The sequence below is a fragment of the Chenopodium quinoa genome, unplaced genomic scaffold, assembly GCF_001683475.1.
Source record: "Chenopodium quinoa cultivar QQ74 unplaced genomic scaffold, ASM168347v1, whole genome shotgun sequence".
NCBI classification, from domain to species: domain Eukaryota; kingdom Viridiplantae; phylum Streptophyta; class Magnoliopsida; order Caryophyllales; family Amaranthaceae; genus Chenopodium; species Chenopodium quinoa.
This window is the reverse complement of record NW_018745281.1, coordinates 3,206,032-3,221,046: the sequence shown is the minus strand read 5'-3', so window position 1 is coordinate 3,221,046 and position 15,015 is coordinate 3,206,032. Positions and strand designations below refer to the sequence as shown.

At 36.3% G+C, this 15,015-nt stretch overlaps 3 protein-coding genes and 1 non-coding gene across 4 annotated transcripts; 2 read left to right on the top strand and 2 right to left on the bottom strand.

Moving 5' to 3' along the window:
• On the top strand, positions 1–2,726 carry LOC110711619 (adenosylhomocysteinase-like). Its single transcript, XM_021890030.1, has 3 exons — positions 1–376; positions 1,107–1,541; positions 1,681–2,726. Exons 1-3 carry the CDS (start codon positions 92–94, stop codon positions 2,425–2,427), a joined length of 1,467 nt encoding a protein of 488 aa, XP_021745722.1. The 5' UTR covers positions 1–91; the 3' UTR covers positions 2,428–2,726.
• A 1,950-nt stretch (positions 2,727–4,676) lies between these two features.
• Positions 4,677–4,748, bottom strand: TRNAW-CCA. Its single transcript has one exon. It is a non-coding gene; the product is annotated as a tRNA-Trp (tRNA).
• Positions 4,749–4,929: 181 nt separating this feature from the next.
• On the top strand, positions 4,930–5,744 carry LOC110711794 (photosystem I reaction center subunit V, chloroplastic-like). The gene has a single exon (XM_021890219.1). The coding sequence runs from the start codon at positions 5,058–5,060 to the stop codon at positions 5,580–5,582; it is 525 nt and encodes a 174-aa protein (XP_021745911.1). The 5' UTR covers positions 4,930–5,057; the 3' UTR covers positions 5,583–5,744.
• Positions 5,745–6,470: 726 nt separating this feature from the next.
• LOC110711793 (partner of Y14 and mago-like) lies at positions 6,471–15,007 on the bottom strand. Its single transcript, XM_021890218.1, has 4 exons — positions 14,507–15,007; positions 13,469–13,582; positions 12,246–12,482; positions 6,471–7,005 (listed from the first exon to the last, which is right to left on the bottom strand). The coding sequence occupies exons 1-4, from the start codon at positions 14,711–14,713 to the stop codon at positions 6,862–6,864; spliced, it is 702 nt and encodes a 233-aa protein (XP_021745910.1). The 5' UTR covers positions 14,714–15,007; the 3' UTR covers positions 6,471–6,861.
• Between the last annotated feature and the right edge of the window lie 8 nt (positions 15,008–15,015).

Sequence of the window (15,015 nt, the reverse complement as noted above, 5' to 3'; positions counted from 1 at the left end):
TAACTCCTCGCTACACCCCTCTTTCTCTCTTCTCATCACTCCTTCCATTTTCTCTCTCTTCTTCTCTTCCTCTTCTCCGAGCTCAGCAACAATGGCGGCGACTCCATTGTCAGTCGAGAAGACCACCTCTGGAAGAGAGTACAAGGTTAAAGACATGTCTCAGGCTGATTTCGGTAGACTCGAAATCGAGCTTGCTGAAGTCGAAATGCCTGGACTTATGTCTTGCCGTACTGAATTTGGTCCTTCTCAACCTTTTAAAGGTGCTAAGATTACTGGATCTCTTCATATGACTATTCAAACTGCTGTTCTTATTGAGACTCTTACTGCTCTTGGTGCTGAAGTTCGTTGGTGTTCTTGTAACATCTTCTCTACTCAGGTATAATTTCATTAATCTCGTGATTTTTTCGATTTAATCCTCTTTTTTTGATCTGTGAATTACCCTTGATTTTGGAATTTTCAGATCTTAAATGGGGTTTTATTGTTTTTGTGGATTGGATCTTGTTGGGTTGATTCATTTTGTGATAATTTTAAAGAAATGAGTAAATGATTGAGTTGTAGAATTTTTGATTTGAAATGGGTTGTTTTTTCTAAGGTTTAAGATCTCAGATCTTGTGTTTTTTTATTTTAAGAATCGTGGGGTATTTGATTAATGATAAAAATGGTGGTATATTCTAATCATTTTTGGTGTTAAGAGTTTAAAATGAATAAATGTTTAATTTGTGCTATTTTAATTCGAAATGGGTTGTTCATTTCTGGATTCTTAAGATCTCAGATCTTATGATAATAATTTATAATAAATTGGATGATTAAAATTATTTAATCAGTTTTTGTGGGATTAGTTATATAATTATAGTATGAAATGAATTGATCTCAGTGTTACTGTCTTAATTTTGATGCTAAGATCTGTAGAAACATAAATATTTCATGAAATTTTGAAGTTAAAATTGAAAATGTGAGCTCAATATTAGGATCTTATCATGAATTTTAGGATTACTTTTGGCTGAGATTCAGATGCGGTTTTTGTGGATCTATTATAAAATTCATACATGATTTTAGCAAGAAATGTTGATTAATTAATTGAATTATTGATTTACTTTGTTATATAGGACCATGCTGCTGCTGCCATTGCTAGGGACAGTGCTGCAGTATTCGCCTGGAAGGGTGAGACCCTCCAGGAGTACTGGTGGTGCACAGAGAGGGCTCTTGACTGGGGTGCCGCTGGCGGTCCCGACCTCATTGTTGATGACGGTGGTGACGCTACCTTGTTGATCCACGAGGGAGTTAAGGCCGAGGAGGAGTTTCAGAAGACCGGAAAGGTACCCGACCCAAGCTCTACTGACAATGTCGAGTTCCAACTTGTGTTGGGCCTCATTGTCGAGAGCTTGAAGGTTGACCCTAAGAGGTACCACAAGATGAAGCAAAGATTGGTTGGTGTCTCAGAGGAGACCACCACCGGAGTTAAGAGGCTTTATCAGATGCAGCTTAACGGTACCTTGTTGTTCCCCGCCATCAATGTTAACGACTCTGTCACCAAGAGCAAGGTATACATTCGAGTCTTAGACAACGATACACTTAATCAGAATCGAATCTGCGTATTGACATTATCATAACTTGCTTTGTTGGAAGGAAAATGTGATATTTGAAATGGTGTGGTTATAATGTATTTGTGTTTGTTAACAGTTTGACAACTTGTACGGATGCCGTCACTCCCTTCCCGATGGTTTGATGAGAGCCACCGATGTTATGATTGCCGGAAAGGTTGGTGTTGTATGTGGATATGGAGATGTCGGAAAGGGTTGTGCTCTTGCCTTGAAGGCTGCTGGTGCCCGTGTGATCGTGACTGAGATTGATCCCATCTGTGCTCTCCAAGCTCTTATGGAAGGTTTCCAGGTCTTGACCTTGGACGACGTTGTCTCTGAGGCTGATATCTTTGTTACCACCACCGGTAACAAGGACATCATCATGGTTGATGACATGAGGAAGATGAAGAACAACGCCATCGTTTGCAACATTGGTCACTTTGACAACGAAATTGACATGCAAGGACTTGAGAACTACCCAGGTGTCAAGAGGATCACCATCAAGCCCCAAACTGACCGCTTTGTCTTCCCCGAGACCAAGACTGGCATCATCGTCTTGGCTGAGGGTCGTCTCATGAACTTGGGTTGTGCCACCGGTCACCCCAGTTTTGTCATGTCCTGCTCATTCACCAACCAAGTTATTGCTCAGCTTGAGTTGTGGAACGAGAAGGATTCTGGCAAATACAAGAAGGAGGTCTACGTTTTGCCCAAGCACCTTGATGAGAAGGTTGCTGCCCTTCATCTTGGCAAGCTCGGTGCTAAGCTCACCAAGCTTTCTAAGGACCAGGCTGACTACATCAGCGTGCCTGTTGAGGGTCCATACAAGCCAGCTCACTACAGGTATTAGAGTGGGGAACGGACATTGGCGTATTGGATCTTCGAAGAGGAAAGGGGCGGTGTGCCTTATATCTTGTGTTTTGAATAGAGGTCCTAATATGGGGGTTTTGAATAAGGCAAAACTTTTAGGCTTATGTTTTGTAATTGCTCTCAGACTTTGCTGATGTCTTGTACTCGGTGTGTCTGTTTAAAATTTTTTCTATCAAAATGAAGAGGAATGAGTGCATTTCTGTTTCGAAAATTTCAGACTTGTTTAGAGCAATGCTTGATTGTTTGCATATTTATCTGAAGAACAAGGAGTTGCTCTTATCTTCTTGATGTGACAAATATCATTGCCAATTTGGTGGATAGATTTGAAAATTTGTTGATCAAGACTCTTAAGAGTAGGCTAAGCGTTTAACCACCAAAGCACTTCGCAGTAATATAGAGTTCAGATTTGACTATAATTTAGTCGATATCAATGTTTGGAGTGTCAAAATCTAAGTACAAAAGCTTACTAAACAACTAAACATATTTACTTACTAGCTTAGAACCTATGCAATGCAAAAACGAGATTGTGCTACGGACTAAACACTTCCAAAGAAAAATATTTGAGCCTTTGAGGTCATTAACTTATGACAATGACATACTCGACAATGGATATGTTGATGATTGCTAACATTTCTATCTTTTTTCCGTGTACACCTATCATTAAATATACCCAAGAATAACTAATTTGTCGTTAGTGCATAATTTTTAAATTTGATTCTTCAAATTTGTAAATTTAAGTACAACTTCTATTCAAAGAAAAACGAATAATTGTTTATGAAAGAATTCAAAATGAGCACACTCAATTTTTATTTTTATTTTTCAAAAAAAATTATTCTTTCAAATTCCTTATGAATACGTAATCTAACGATGGTAACACTCTCCTAACTAAGGAGTGCGAAGTAAAGATGTTGTCAAAAAGGGTGTTTCATGTTTAGTAGATTTTGTTATGGTGTCACTTCACTCACTTGGTCATAAGTGATCCGAATTACTATGCGACTATGTACCTCCTAATAGTAAGGAATTGACATCAATTGAGGATCACTTGGATGACTATTTTTGGATCTTGTATTCTCGCTCTTATGTAACCTCATTTTCTTCGGTTTTAGGGGACTCATATGAACTATGAATGAGGATTGTACAAGAAATAAGATCCATAAGTTTTGAATTTCAAAGAGTTTTGAGACGACTCATCTTTAAATCTTAGCAAGTGTGCTACCCCCGGCCCCCCTCTTCTAATACTATCAAATACAAAACACGAGTAATAAAAACACTTATCACATTAATTTGCGTTGTGAGATGATTCATCGTTGATTGAGCAAAATGATTTATTACTTCATTTAGAAATCTATAATCTAATTCCGTTACAGAGACCCTCATTTGCCACCTAAAAAATGACACTAAAAACTATTTTTGACACTTGTATTGTAAGAGCACAAATCTAACTCTTAACTTTTTATGTGAAAAGCGATGTAAGAGTCTTCATCACTAAGACAATAGGCACAAATAGTTGGTCATATAAAAGCTAGGGATGGCCTTGAGCTAATGAAAGGAGGCGTAAATTATAAATTGCTAAATTGACGTTTTAAAGGTAAAACAAACGGTGCTAAGTTGCTAACTATTCAAATGGCTTCCCAAGGTGTCGTGGGGTCCATGGAAAGCACCCAAGTCTTTATTTTCTGGGTCCAAAAAAGTAAAATTTTGAAAGCCATAATCCACGCCATTAATGGAAAAGGGAAAAAACACATTTTAAAGAGGTCACGTGCTAGACATGTGATTTTTTTTTGGCCGGAAAACAAAGTTAATGACCCCTCTTCACAACCCAAGTGGGATAAAAGGATCTGCCACTTTTTTTTTTTAAAAAAAATATATATTTATATATAAAACAAAAAAACCTTTACCACAAAGTACATCATTTAAAAGGAATTTTCTAATAAATTTTCCTTAAAATTATTAACTTATTATCATAAAATTATAGGGATTAGGTTGTGTATATCTAAACCCTTCTTACCATATAAAGAAGAGACTCATAAAACATTTATTATATGGAGTAATTATTACGAGAATGAAACTAGCTCATGGATGTTGAATTGAACCTTTTTAAAATCGTAGTGATACGCAAAACACAAATCATCATCATCATGTAATATATCCTCTCAACATGTAACTCATACAGCAGCAAGAACCAACAAAAAAAAAAAAATAGATTTGATCCAATGAATTCGGGGATATTGAACCCGACGTGAATCGAACACGCAACCTTCTGATCTGGAGTCAGACGCGCTACCATTGCGCCACGGATCCTCATTTGTTGATAATCTTTCAATCAAATTATACTTTATCAATACTTTGCATTTAAAAAAACTATAGGATTAATAATATAATCTTTGATCCACAACGAACCAATAAAAACAGTACACCTCAGCTAATAAAATCTTTTTAAAAATCCTCAAATACCACCCACAAAAATATTCTGATTTGTCTGTCAGATTTTGTGGACATCATTCTTCATATCCATTTTTCAGATATCTTCATCTTTACATGATCAATTTATAGTTCATACCATACAATTTTTGTGTTTTAAAATCACCCAAGAAAAAAAAAACAGTAAAAATGGCAGCAGCAACAGCAACAGCAACAGCAGCATTAAGCAGCAGCACTTTACTAGCACCGAGCAGCTCAAAGCAGGCGCAGCAGCAACAGCAACAGCTTATCAAATGCAAGTCTTTTGCAGGGCTACGTCCCCTGCAGCTCAGCCGCAGCAGCAGCAGCAGCAGCAGCAGCAGCAGCAGCAGTAGCCTTTCGATGTCAGGAAAAAGAAGAGCGATGACCTGCAGAGCCGAACTGAACCCATCATTGGTGATAAGTCTGAGTACAGGGCTGTCACTTTTCCTAGGGAGATTTGTGTTCTTTAACTTCCAAAGAGAGAACATGGCTAAGCAAGTGCCAGAGCAGAACGGAATGACTCATTTCGAGGCCGGCGATACTCGTGCTAAGGAGTATGTTAGCCTTCTCAAGTCTAATGACCCTGTTGGGTTCAACATTGTGGACGTTCTAGCATGGGGTTCAATTGGTCATATTGTTGCTTACTATATCTTGGCTACTGCTAGCAATGGTTATGACCCCAACTTCTTTTAATTACTTCTTAATTAATCAATTATGTTGGGATTTATCAATTTGCCCTTTTGATTATGTTGTTATTAATGTTATTATTATCAAGTGTTGTTGTGTAATTAACAGATTGTTTAAATGTTATTCCTCTATATATGCCCTTATCTATCTAATTTTGTTTCAATCAAACTTCTTACTTACATTACTATTGTTTTGTTATAAGGATGGTTCGGATCTGGTTGAGTTCAAGGATTTAGGATTAGTTGTCGATTAGCTAATCATGATAAAATGATCATTATCGAATTGTCGAGTTAGAATTTTTGTTCGGATTATGTAATTTTAATATGATTGAGAATGTGAGGAATTAGAAACGATCTTGAATTCTAAAACAGGATGTGCAACAAGTGCAAGGTTATTGATACGCCGTAATAAGATGTAAAAAAGGATGAACTAGTAACAATGAAGCATGTAGAAGTGTACATCTTTTGAGGAGGGATCATTACTTAATAGTAGATGATTAATGTCTTATTATTAAATAATTTTATCTTAATTTAGAAATGGAAATCTAGGTGCCCTGATAGGATGTCTATATGACTATGTATTAAAAATAGGTATGGGAGGACAAGAAGACATTAGCACGAGGTTGAATCATACATCCACTTCAATTGGATTTGAGCAGGATGGCAGAAAATATCTATCTGGTGCAATCGTTGTAATGCACCACTGGCATAGTAACATGTAAAAAATGTATGTTTGTTGTGGTTGTCTGCTTGCAGATCACCTGATATATCAGTAAACTTAGAAAGGGTTGTAAGAACTACAAATCAATTTTCTTTAGATTTACTCCTTATACAGTTGATCAGTTGCTTGTCCTTGGATGAGCGAGCGACAACATTTGATCAACTCTTCTTGTTCAATAATGAATGCAAAGCAGTACGATATCAAAAAGGAAATTTGCAGTGCAAATGTTACATGACTAAATTTCATAACACGGCATGTAAAACATAAGTTACAATGGCACAAACCACAAATATTGGACTCTAACAAAGCAACTCTTCTCCACCGAATCACAATAATCAACAATACCACACGTTATGTGCAGCTATGACTAAATATACTAGTATATAATTTTGAGTTGACACCATCACAACTCCCCTGACCAATAAAAGCTCAAACACTCTAGAGTACACCCCTCGAGAGGTGGGGGGAGGTACCTTCTCTAAAGAGCCCCTAGACCCTAGTGGGGGGTTCAGCTAGCGACTAATCGAGACAAGCTTGGTTGAATAGCGACTACAAGTAATGAGGGTCACGACGTTGATTCTGTCATTTTTTCACCTTCCAAAAGCTTTAGCTCCTCGCGCCAACCTTCCAACTTCTTGACCTTTTCAAGCTGCTCAGGCTTCATATCTTCCGGGCTAGCTTTCTGTAATTGAGCTTCTGCAAGCCGAATCTGAAGAAAGCCAAATTCAAGTTCATGGATCAGAATATGTTGAATCTGAAGAAAATTGTAAATATAGCCCACATGCAGCATAAATTGATGTCAACAGAAATTTGGTTATTACCACATTAAGCTCGTAACTTAAATTAAAAGCAAACCTCATTGTGAATATAGAGAAAGGGAATAACAGTAAGTTTTGCTAAGCTCAGATATACACCATAGCATATTGTAATAAATGACAGTAAGATTTGCTAAGCTCACATATACAACGAAACATGTAATAAATGACAGATTTGCAAAGCTCACACATACACCGTAGCATGTGATTATAGAAAAAGAAAAATGACAGTAAGATTTGAGGTACAGAACGATTATGAATGATGAGAGAATAATTCCATTCCTATGCGACACCAGTACAATTTCTTCTTAATAGCCATGACATACTGCAATCCACAAATCAAGATTGCATAGAGAACGAGTTATATCCTTTAAAATAGGAGCATAGGAGGCTTTCCTCCACGAATCATCCAAAGTTTTTTTCATAGCGATGAAAATGAGCTTTGTCGATTCAGTAACCTAATTTTGTCATTCATAACAGAGCTGGGAAACCCAAGTAGGCTCACTCTGGTTGCTGTAATCTTCTTATAATGTGAGCCTCCAAAATGGAAACTGCTGAGGCCATTGGGGGATGCATCCTATAATATGGACCCTGGCACCCTTCAAGGACTATTACGGAGCTTGATAGGCTTTTAAAAATGTTTGCTTTTACAGCATACAACTAATGTCCAAAGTAATGATTTCGAATTGTTGTAGGCCCCAAATACCAATAGGCAACCATGGGAGACATCTGTCCATTTTCCTCACATAGTTTAATGCTGTGATGCCTTCATAATCTCTATTGTAGTTTCCAACAGAATGCTGCTAGGGATATGTTTTTGGATGTTATGATTCTGATTGTCTAAAAGGAAAAATCTATGTATCAGGGAACTCAAAGAAACTTCCAGAGTCTTTTAATAGCCTTTGGCCCTTTGCAGAACCACAGGAGTAGGAAAGCATCCACAACTTCTAGATACACTTTCAGGGGCTTCCGTAGTTCCTTGTGAAACGGTGAGCTCATGGCTCTCTACATAATTATAAATCCAAAGTCTAATATCATACATAAAAATTATGACCATTAGGTGACTCAAACGAGTTGACAGGCTTAACCCCTATTTCTATTGAAATTGCTCAATTGTCCCATTAGGTATTGCACACCTTTGCATCAGACCTGATATGTGAAACACCTGACCAGTATGGACCCAAGGCTACCAAATAGCCCAGAAACCTTAGTCCATTGTACATGACCACCACTTAAAGTCGTCTTTGTGGTATTGTACACGAATTTGACAACGTCACGGAAATAATGTAAATAGCTTAACAGATATAACCTTCAAAACAAGAGTCAGCCTTAGCTTTTATAAAGCTAAACAACTCTTGAATCCCAACTTTTCCTAAATTCCCACCAACACCTAAAAGGAGCCATTCAGCATGAACAAGATACCTTACTCCAATCATATAGGATTATAGGATCCCTACAACTATTGAACAGCCAAAGACAGGCACTCTCTCAGGTTCAGTAGGTATTTATAATTTGGCCTTAATGTGTCTGAGAAGTCTTATGTAACAACCAAACACTAAAAATCCACAGATGCCACACTGTCCTGATAAAGATATAATGTAACAGAAATGGCATATGGGGGGTGTTAACCCAAGCATCACAGTCATATCGATTACCAAGAATTGAACATATTAAGAAAATCTAGTTCTTATTATCCTATACTTCAAACATATTCTAAAATTTACACTTCAAATTATACTGTCAAGCACCTTATCTAGTTATTTTTGTGAAGAAATAGAGGTTCTAGACATCTGTATAGAGTAAAAATTAAATTTAATGTTCTTTTAAGCTCATAGCCTTAAGGAAGGGCCCACAGAACATGCCAGGAAATAAGATAGCAAATACGGAGCCATAGCCCATAGATCCAAGGAAGATACTAAAATTAAAGGGGGCATGATTTGTGGCTTTTGCTCAGAGCCTCACAACCAGCTAACCAAGTGACCAACAAAGTGTTCCACCTCTTATCCTCTCAACATTCATGATTCATCATTCTAGCTCATAAGCACCTCAGACTTAACCTTAACCTCACAATAACCATCAATATCTGAATAGGCAAAATCTCTCATCAGATATCACATACACGTCCAAAGACCATTAACCGGTCTAAGGAAGGTTACGTACATGTCTTTGGAGGTCTTCATGGAGGTGAGCCATAAATGTCAAGATGGGATTTGACACCACCAAAGCTAGTGCTGAATCTGGTAATGCCTATGGTATGGAACTATGGACAATAGAAATGAGTGGTGCTTTAAACTTCAAAGCGAGAAAAATTACCTCAATCCTTGCTATGATCTATTTCCTCAACAAAAATATTACATTACCCAAAGTCCATTGTCCTACACGCACCTAATAATTATTTGACAACAACAAAGGTGTTCGCCACTGTCCATTGAAGTTTCTCGAGGCCCATAAAGGAAATTATTTTTGATCTAGATGAATTATAGAACCCTATGTGATTCCAAGATGCTAGAAGATTGCAGGGTAGCAAAAAGACTTAACATCTATAAATTTATCAACAATTTACCTTGTAATGTCAATTGTCCCTCAGCCTCGGTCATTATCTTATAAAAGCCCTTACTACTTAAAATTTCAATTGCATCCTTAGAATACTTCTACTTTGACTTTGCATATTATTTAAGAGGACGTAAGCCATAATGGGAGGATGCAAGGGGAAGTGCATTGGAAAAGTTGCCCATGAATACCACTTATAATCGATTTGAAAAATAAAAATCAACATGAGATCCTAGAATTGGGACAAAGCAAATTTTACAGAGCGAAAATACACAACAAATATAAAACCACTCTGCCCCCAATGTAAAAACTATTTTCCAACCTACAATCTAACATAAACTAAGATTTATAAATTAATTCAAAAGAAATATGGAGATCAAACCACATGTAAACCATACCCATTCTTATCACCTTCTACAATATCATTTCTTTCTAAAAACCTCATCATTGAACTGTCCCCCAACAAGTAAATACTCTAAGAAATCAGAATAACCTTTCAAAAAACTGAAATTGAAACACTTAGCAACTAAGCAAAATTTGTTAACTTTTTTGAAAAATGGCTTTAATGTAATTTAGATGTTGTGAATTCTTTGGTTTTTTCATTTTATTTTTTATCCAAGGAAAGGTCAACCAGCTAGGTTAGAGTTACTTGATTTAAGATGAACGACAGTTATCTATTTAAATTTACATACTTCATTAGTTTTAACTAAAGAAGACATGACAAGAGCTAATATTAGTGATTCCAGTAAGAAGCCCTCATAAAAGTTGCCTTTATGGCGTTTACGTGTGCCTAAATCAACAGAAACTTATCCCAATGCCTCTAGATTTCTCCCAAGGGGAAATAAAAAAACGGATCAAGTGTAAGTAGCCTTATCTTGTAATAGTTGCTCTGCTAAGCTTTTAACTTATATATAGTTGCTCCGCTAGCCTGTTCACCTATATGTAGTTGCTCTGCTAGCCTGTTCACCTATATGTAGTTGCTCTGCTAGCCTGTTCACCTATGTGTAGTTGGTCTGCTAGACTGTTCACCTATATATAGTTGCCCTGCTAGACTGTTCAGTGTTCACACATGCAGCAAATTCAATTTGAGAGTTTACTATAAATTATAAGCATATACTTCCTCCTTCCTTTTTTTAATTTCGTCAATAGGACATTCACATAATTCACACTTCTCTTTGACCATGTTTTGTGATTTGCATGCTAGGAGAAATATAATCGTGTGGCCTTGTTAGATTTGTCTCGGATATACTTCCAAAATTTAAAACTTTTGATATTTTTACTATAAATTAAGTCAACATATTAATGGTATAAGTTGTGCACCGACGGATGTAAAAGTTCAAATGATGAATTTGAAAAAAGAAAGAAAAAAAACACACACACACACAATAGGAAGTACAGTTTAACAAGCCAACTTGATCTAGTACATGAGTACACGATAGAGAACGACACAATCGCATAGAATTAAATAAAAACTTAGCAAAGATAATTTACCCTTTCTTTCTAACAACATACGTCAATATATCAACAATAAGGGATGGCACCAAACCATCTCCCACTTTTCGTTTGCACGAAGACTACATACTCCCCTCATAAAAAATACACAACGGTATATAAGCAAAACATATCCTTACTAAAAATTGCAACTAAATCACCCAAAGGTAGCAGTCAATCAAGTGTTGAAGATGCAAATGCTTAATGGGGCAAAACACACCACATCATCTTGGATTGACACTTAACAAGCCGTCTCACTTGGAGCACATTACTCATGTTGAGTTCCAATCATTGTCACCTTCTAAGTGAAGGAATTCAGTTCATGAGCTACTTGAAAGTACCACATAAATCTACAAAGGGAAAAGGGAGCCAGTCCTCCACATGAAGTACCAATAGCATGTATAAGCCATAGTGCACCACCACAATAGAAAATTGCAGGAGTACCCAAAATCCCAAATTTTGAACCAAGAAAAACATTTCCCAGCCATAAATTGAATCATCCTCCAAAAAATAATCTTTTCAAACAGTTCCTTGAGACATGTGATGAATTCCTCATCATCCCCAAGACCCCAACCATATCTTTAGTTAGTTAAGTATATAGATTACCAGCAAGTGGATCTTATCATATTTTATTGGTTATGATTGTGAATTTGTGATATTTGAATTCATACCAAGGAAACAATAGATAACTATTTTATATATCCATGTTCATGAGTGTAAAGTATTATCCATGTTCATGTTCATGACTCTATCAGTTTGTAAATATGAGAAAAAGTATCCAAGAAAAAATGGGAGAGAGCAAGCGAGACCACAAGCCAAAATAGGAATGTTTCAAAGTGTTACATCTATTTGCAAACACAGGGAGTAACAATTAAAAAAAGAAAAGGAACGAAAAGCAATACAAGTTCCTAAATCTGTCAAAGGGTAATTTTCATTTAATAACTTTTTGTATGCAATATACATGAGAGTAATATGAAGATTTTCTCAATCCTTCAGAAAATAGCAGATATAAAATTTGATTATCACTAACCAATTACCATACAAACATACTTTTGTGGCCGAAAAAAACATTGATAGGAAGTAGGAAAGGTACCTTCTTTTTCAAAGCTCGGATCTTTTTGTCAATATCTACACCTGCATTGGCTGTATCTGATCCTACTGCAGGATCCACTGAAGGTTTACTAGTAGCCGTGCTTGTAGAAAGAGCTAGTTGACTAATCTGAGAAGCAGCAGACTCCAGAGATTGCTTTAGATTAGGATCTATAGAACTTGTCTCCTTCAGATCCTCGACAGCTGAATGATCTGGGTTACTTACCCTTTCAACGGCAGCCTGTGAAGGCCAATATAAGTATTAGCTAATAATTTCATAATATGTTAAAATCCATATTGACTGGAAGAGAAAAAAAAAAAAAAAAAAAAAAAAAAAAAAAAAGGGGTTTGGGGGGGGGGGAGTAATATGTTGCTTATGAACTAGCATATCAGGATGAACTAGCATATCAGGAGCAGAAATTAAAGAAAGAAGAAAGAAATTAATATTGTTATTCTAATATAGAAAGATTTTGACGCATTCGAGAGGTTTGAATTCTCTCCAAAATACAAAATAAAACAATTTTAAATTTCTTTACGCCTTCCTTCTCACTGCTCTCATTTATTTACAGAGCTAACTCGATTTCTTTCTCAGCAAGGCTAACATGCTGCACTCCGGTATTATCCCTTCTCTACATTCAATGCATAACATTATGACGTAGGATGGTAAAAATTGAAAAACTACAATAATACTATTACAGGAATCCAAATAAAATCTTGCAACAAATGGAGATTGGAAATTGTAAAACACAGCTCCGAATGAAGCTATGGAAGCTACAAAGTTGTACGCTATAAGAGCAAATTTCACTAAGTCTATAGATAGGGAAAGCTGGAGTAGCAAGGGGTGTATATGAAAATTGCTGCATTTTTACATTGATATATTATCAAAACATGTGGGGATTAAGAAAAGCAGGAGGTCCTTGTTAGGTAGTAGTTACAAGTCTCCCATACCAATAAAAATAATCGAAAAACAAAAGGCAGGAACCCTCAATTGTGCATGATCTCGTCCACAAAAAGACGTAAGACGGGTGCTAAAGTTGAATCTCTCAGCTCCATCCGGACAAGATCCTTTAAAATTATTCAAAAGCTTGGGAGAAGTTGTTTATACAAATTACTACAGTTTGAATAATGATAAGTACAACAAGAAGTGCTCAATATAGTAGACGCCTTAGATGTATATAAAGCATATCAGGATTTATTAAGCCAAAATAAGAATAATATAAGGAGTACCTGCTGTCTCTTTTCTTTCTTTCTCTCATTCCTCTTAACAGATTTGCTTTTGGGCTTTGCCTCCGTTTCGGGAACAAATCCAGGTGGCCCTTGTGACTCCAGCTCCTTTTTCCACTGCAATAATTTTTTAGTCAATCCTCTTAGATTTTGTTCGTATCATATTCATAAATTGAAGGCTACAATCCTACAACACACATATAAACACACACAGAAGAAGAAAATCGGGAAATGAAGCAACTTTGAAATTAAATTACAGCATGGAGGCTGAGGCAACGGAGGGAGAGGGTGATGTAGAGGTAGGCGTGCCAAGTAAAGGGAGGCAAACTAGTCTTTTCTTATTTAAGTTGCAATCAAACGACATAAACTCATGTCATTCTCATCATTTAAAAATTAGAGAAATGGATAAACTTTGTTGTTCCTATACGGCTATACGCAAAATTAACAAAACAGCGAGTCCACTTTGTAGTCCGGTCAATGGGTTAATGCTGGTCAAATACAGTTCATAAATAAAATACGCAAACAAGGGAAAAATTCGAATAAGGCTCGAGGACTACCTAGTACGGAAGATACAAACCGAAAAAGGGAGATCTCCAATAGATTCTCTCAAGAGCTTGCGGATTCGAGTTATCCCTAAACCACATTTACTAAAACCACATTGATCCAACCCAAAATTCAAGTTTTTGGATTTCTGCAAAATTCTACCAAATACATGAAAAAACAGCCCCAATCATACCCCTTTTCCAACAATTCCTTAAAGAAGAAGAATGATCATCAATTGCAGGTATACATTGCCAAAAAAACATAATCATAAATTAACAATAAAAACACACAAATTAAAGTAAAATTGACATATAGATAACCAACTAAATTAACAAGCAATCCTCAAACTATGAAAAAGATAGCATCTTTTCAATATAAATTGGCATTCACATTACAATCATCATCAAATTAACACAAAATTAAACAAAAAAAAAGGGAGAAAATTACAACATATTATCTTACAAAACTAAGAATTAATGAATGATTAAAAATTATTACCAAAGCTCCTTTGGATTGATAAATTGCAACTTCTTCTTGAGGAACATAACCAGCCCTAATTCTGATGGGTTTGCGAAGAGTACCATCTGGTCTACGAGTAGGACCCACTAATCTCTCTCCTTGTTTAAGAGATCTTTCAAGCTGTTCTGCCATTTGAGTAGAAACCTCTCCGTCTTCAATTCCATTGTTTTTCGCACTGCTCGCCATTTTTCATCAATTTCCCCCCTTTTTCTTCACAAAAACAATTGAAAGAAAAAAATGCAAAAATTGCAGAAATTTTGGAAATTGAATTCAACCCAATTCAGGTAATAGAGAGAAAGAAAAAGGGTAGAAAGCCTTTACTCAATTGAGAAGGTAAAGGTCAGTCAGCCATGGTGGCATGAAATTGGTGTGCTCAAAGGTTTAGACTTTAGAGTGTACTTCAACTGACAATAGTATACAAGGTGTTGGGGTTTTGAACTCGGTTTAGGACTTGGCCCTTTAGGTTTCCGAGATCCGACCTATTTAAT

Bases quoted from the DNA above. Each gene is read 5' to 3' on its own strand.
- LOC110711794 (XM_021890219.1), top strand. From the start codon at position 5,058: ATGGCAGCAGCAACAGCAACAGCAACAGCAGCATTAAGCAGCAGCACT.
- LOC110711793 (XM_021890218.1), bottom strand. From the start codon at position 14,713: ATGGCGAGCAGTGCGAAAAACAATGGAATTGAAGACGGAGAGGTTTCT. The intron at 12,483-13,468 runs GTACTCCTTATA...TGGCCTTCACAG, and splicing joins AGAAAGAAAAGAGACAGCAG to GCTGCCGTTGAAAGGGTAAG. The intron at 7,006-12,245 runs GTACCTTTCCTA...GGCTTTCTTCAG, and splicing joins TCCGAGCTTTGAAAAAGAAG to ATTCGGCTTGCAGAAGCTCA.
- LOC110711619 (XM_021890030.1), top strand. From the start codon at position 92: ATGGCGGCGACTCCATTGTCAGTCGAGAAGACCACCTCTGGAAGAGAG. The intron at 377-1,106 runs GTATAATTTCAT...TTTGTTATATAG, and splicing joins GTAACATCTTCTCTACTCAG to GACCATGCTGCTGCTGCCAT. The intron at 1,542-1,680 runs GTATACATTCGA...GTTTGTTAACAG, and splicing joins ACTCTGTCACCAAGAGCAAG to TTTGACAACTTGTACGGATG.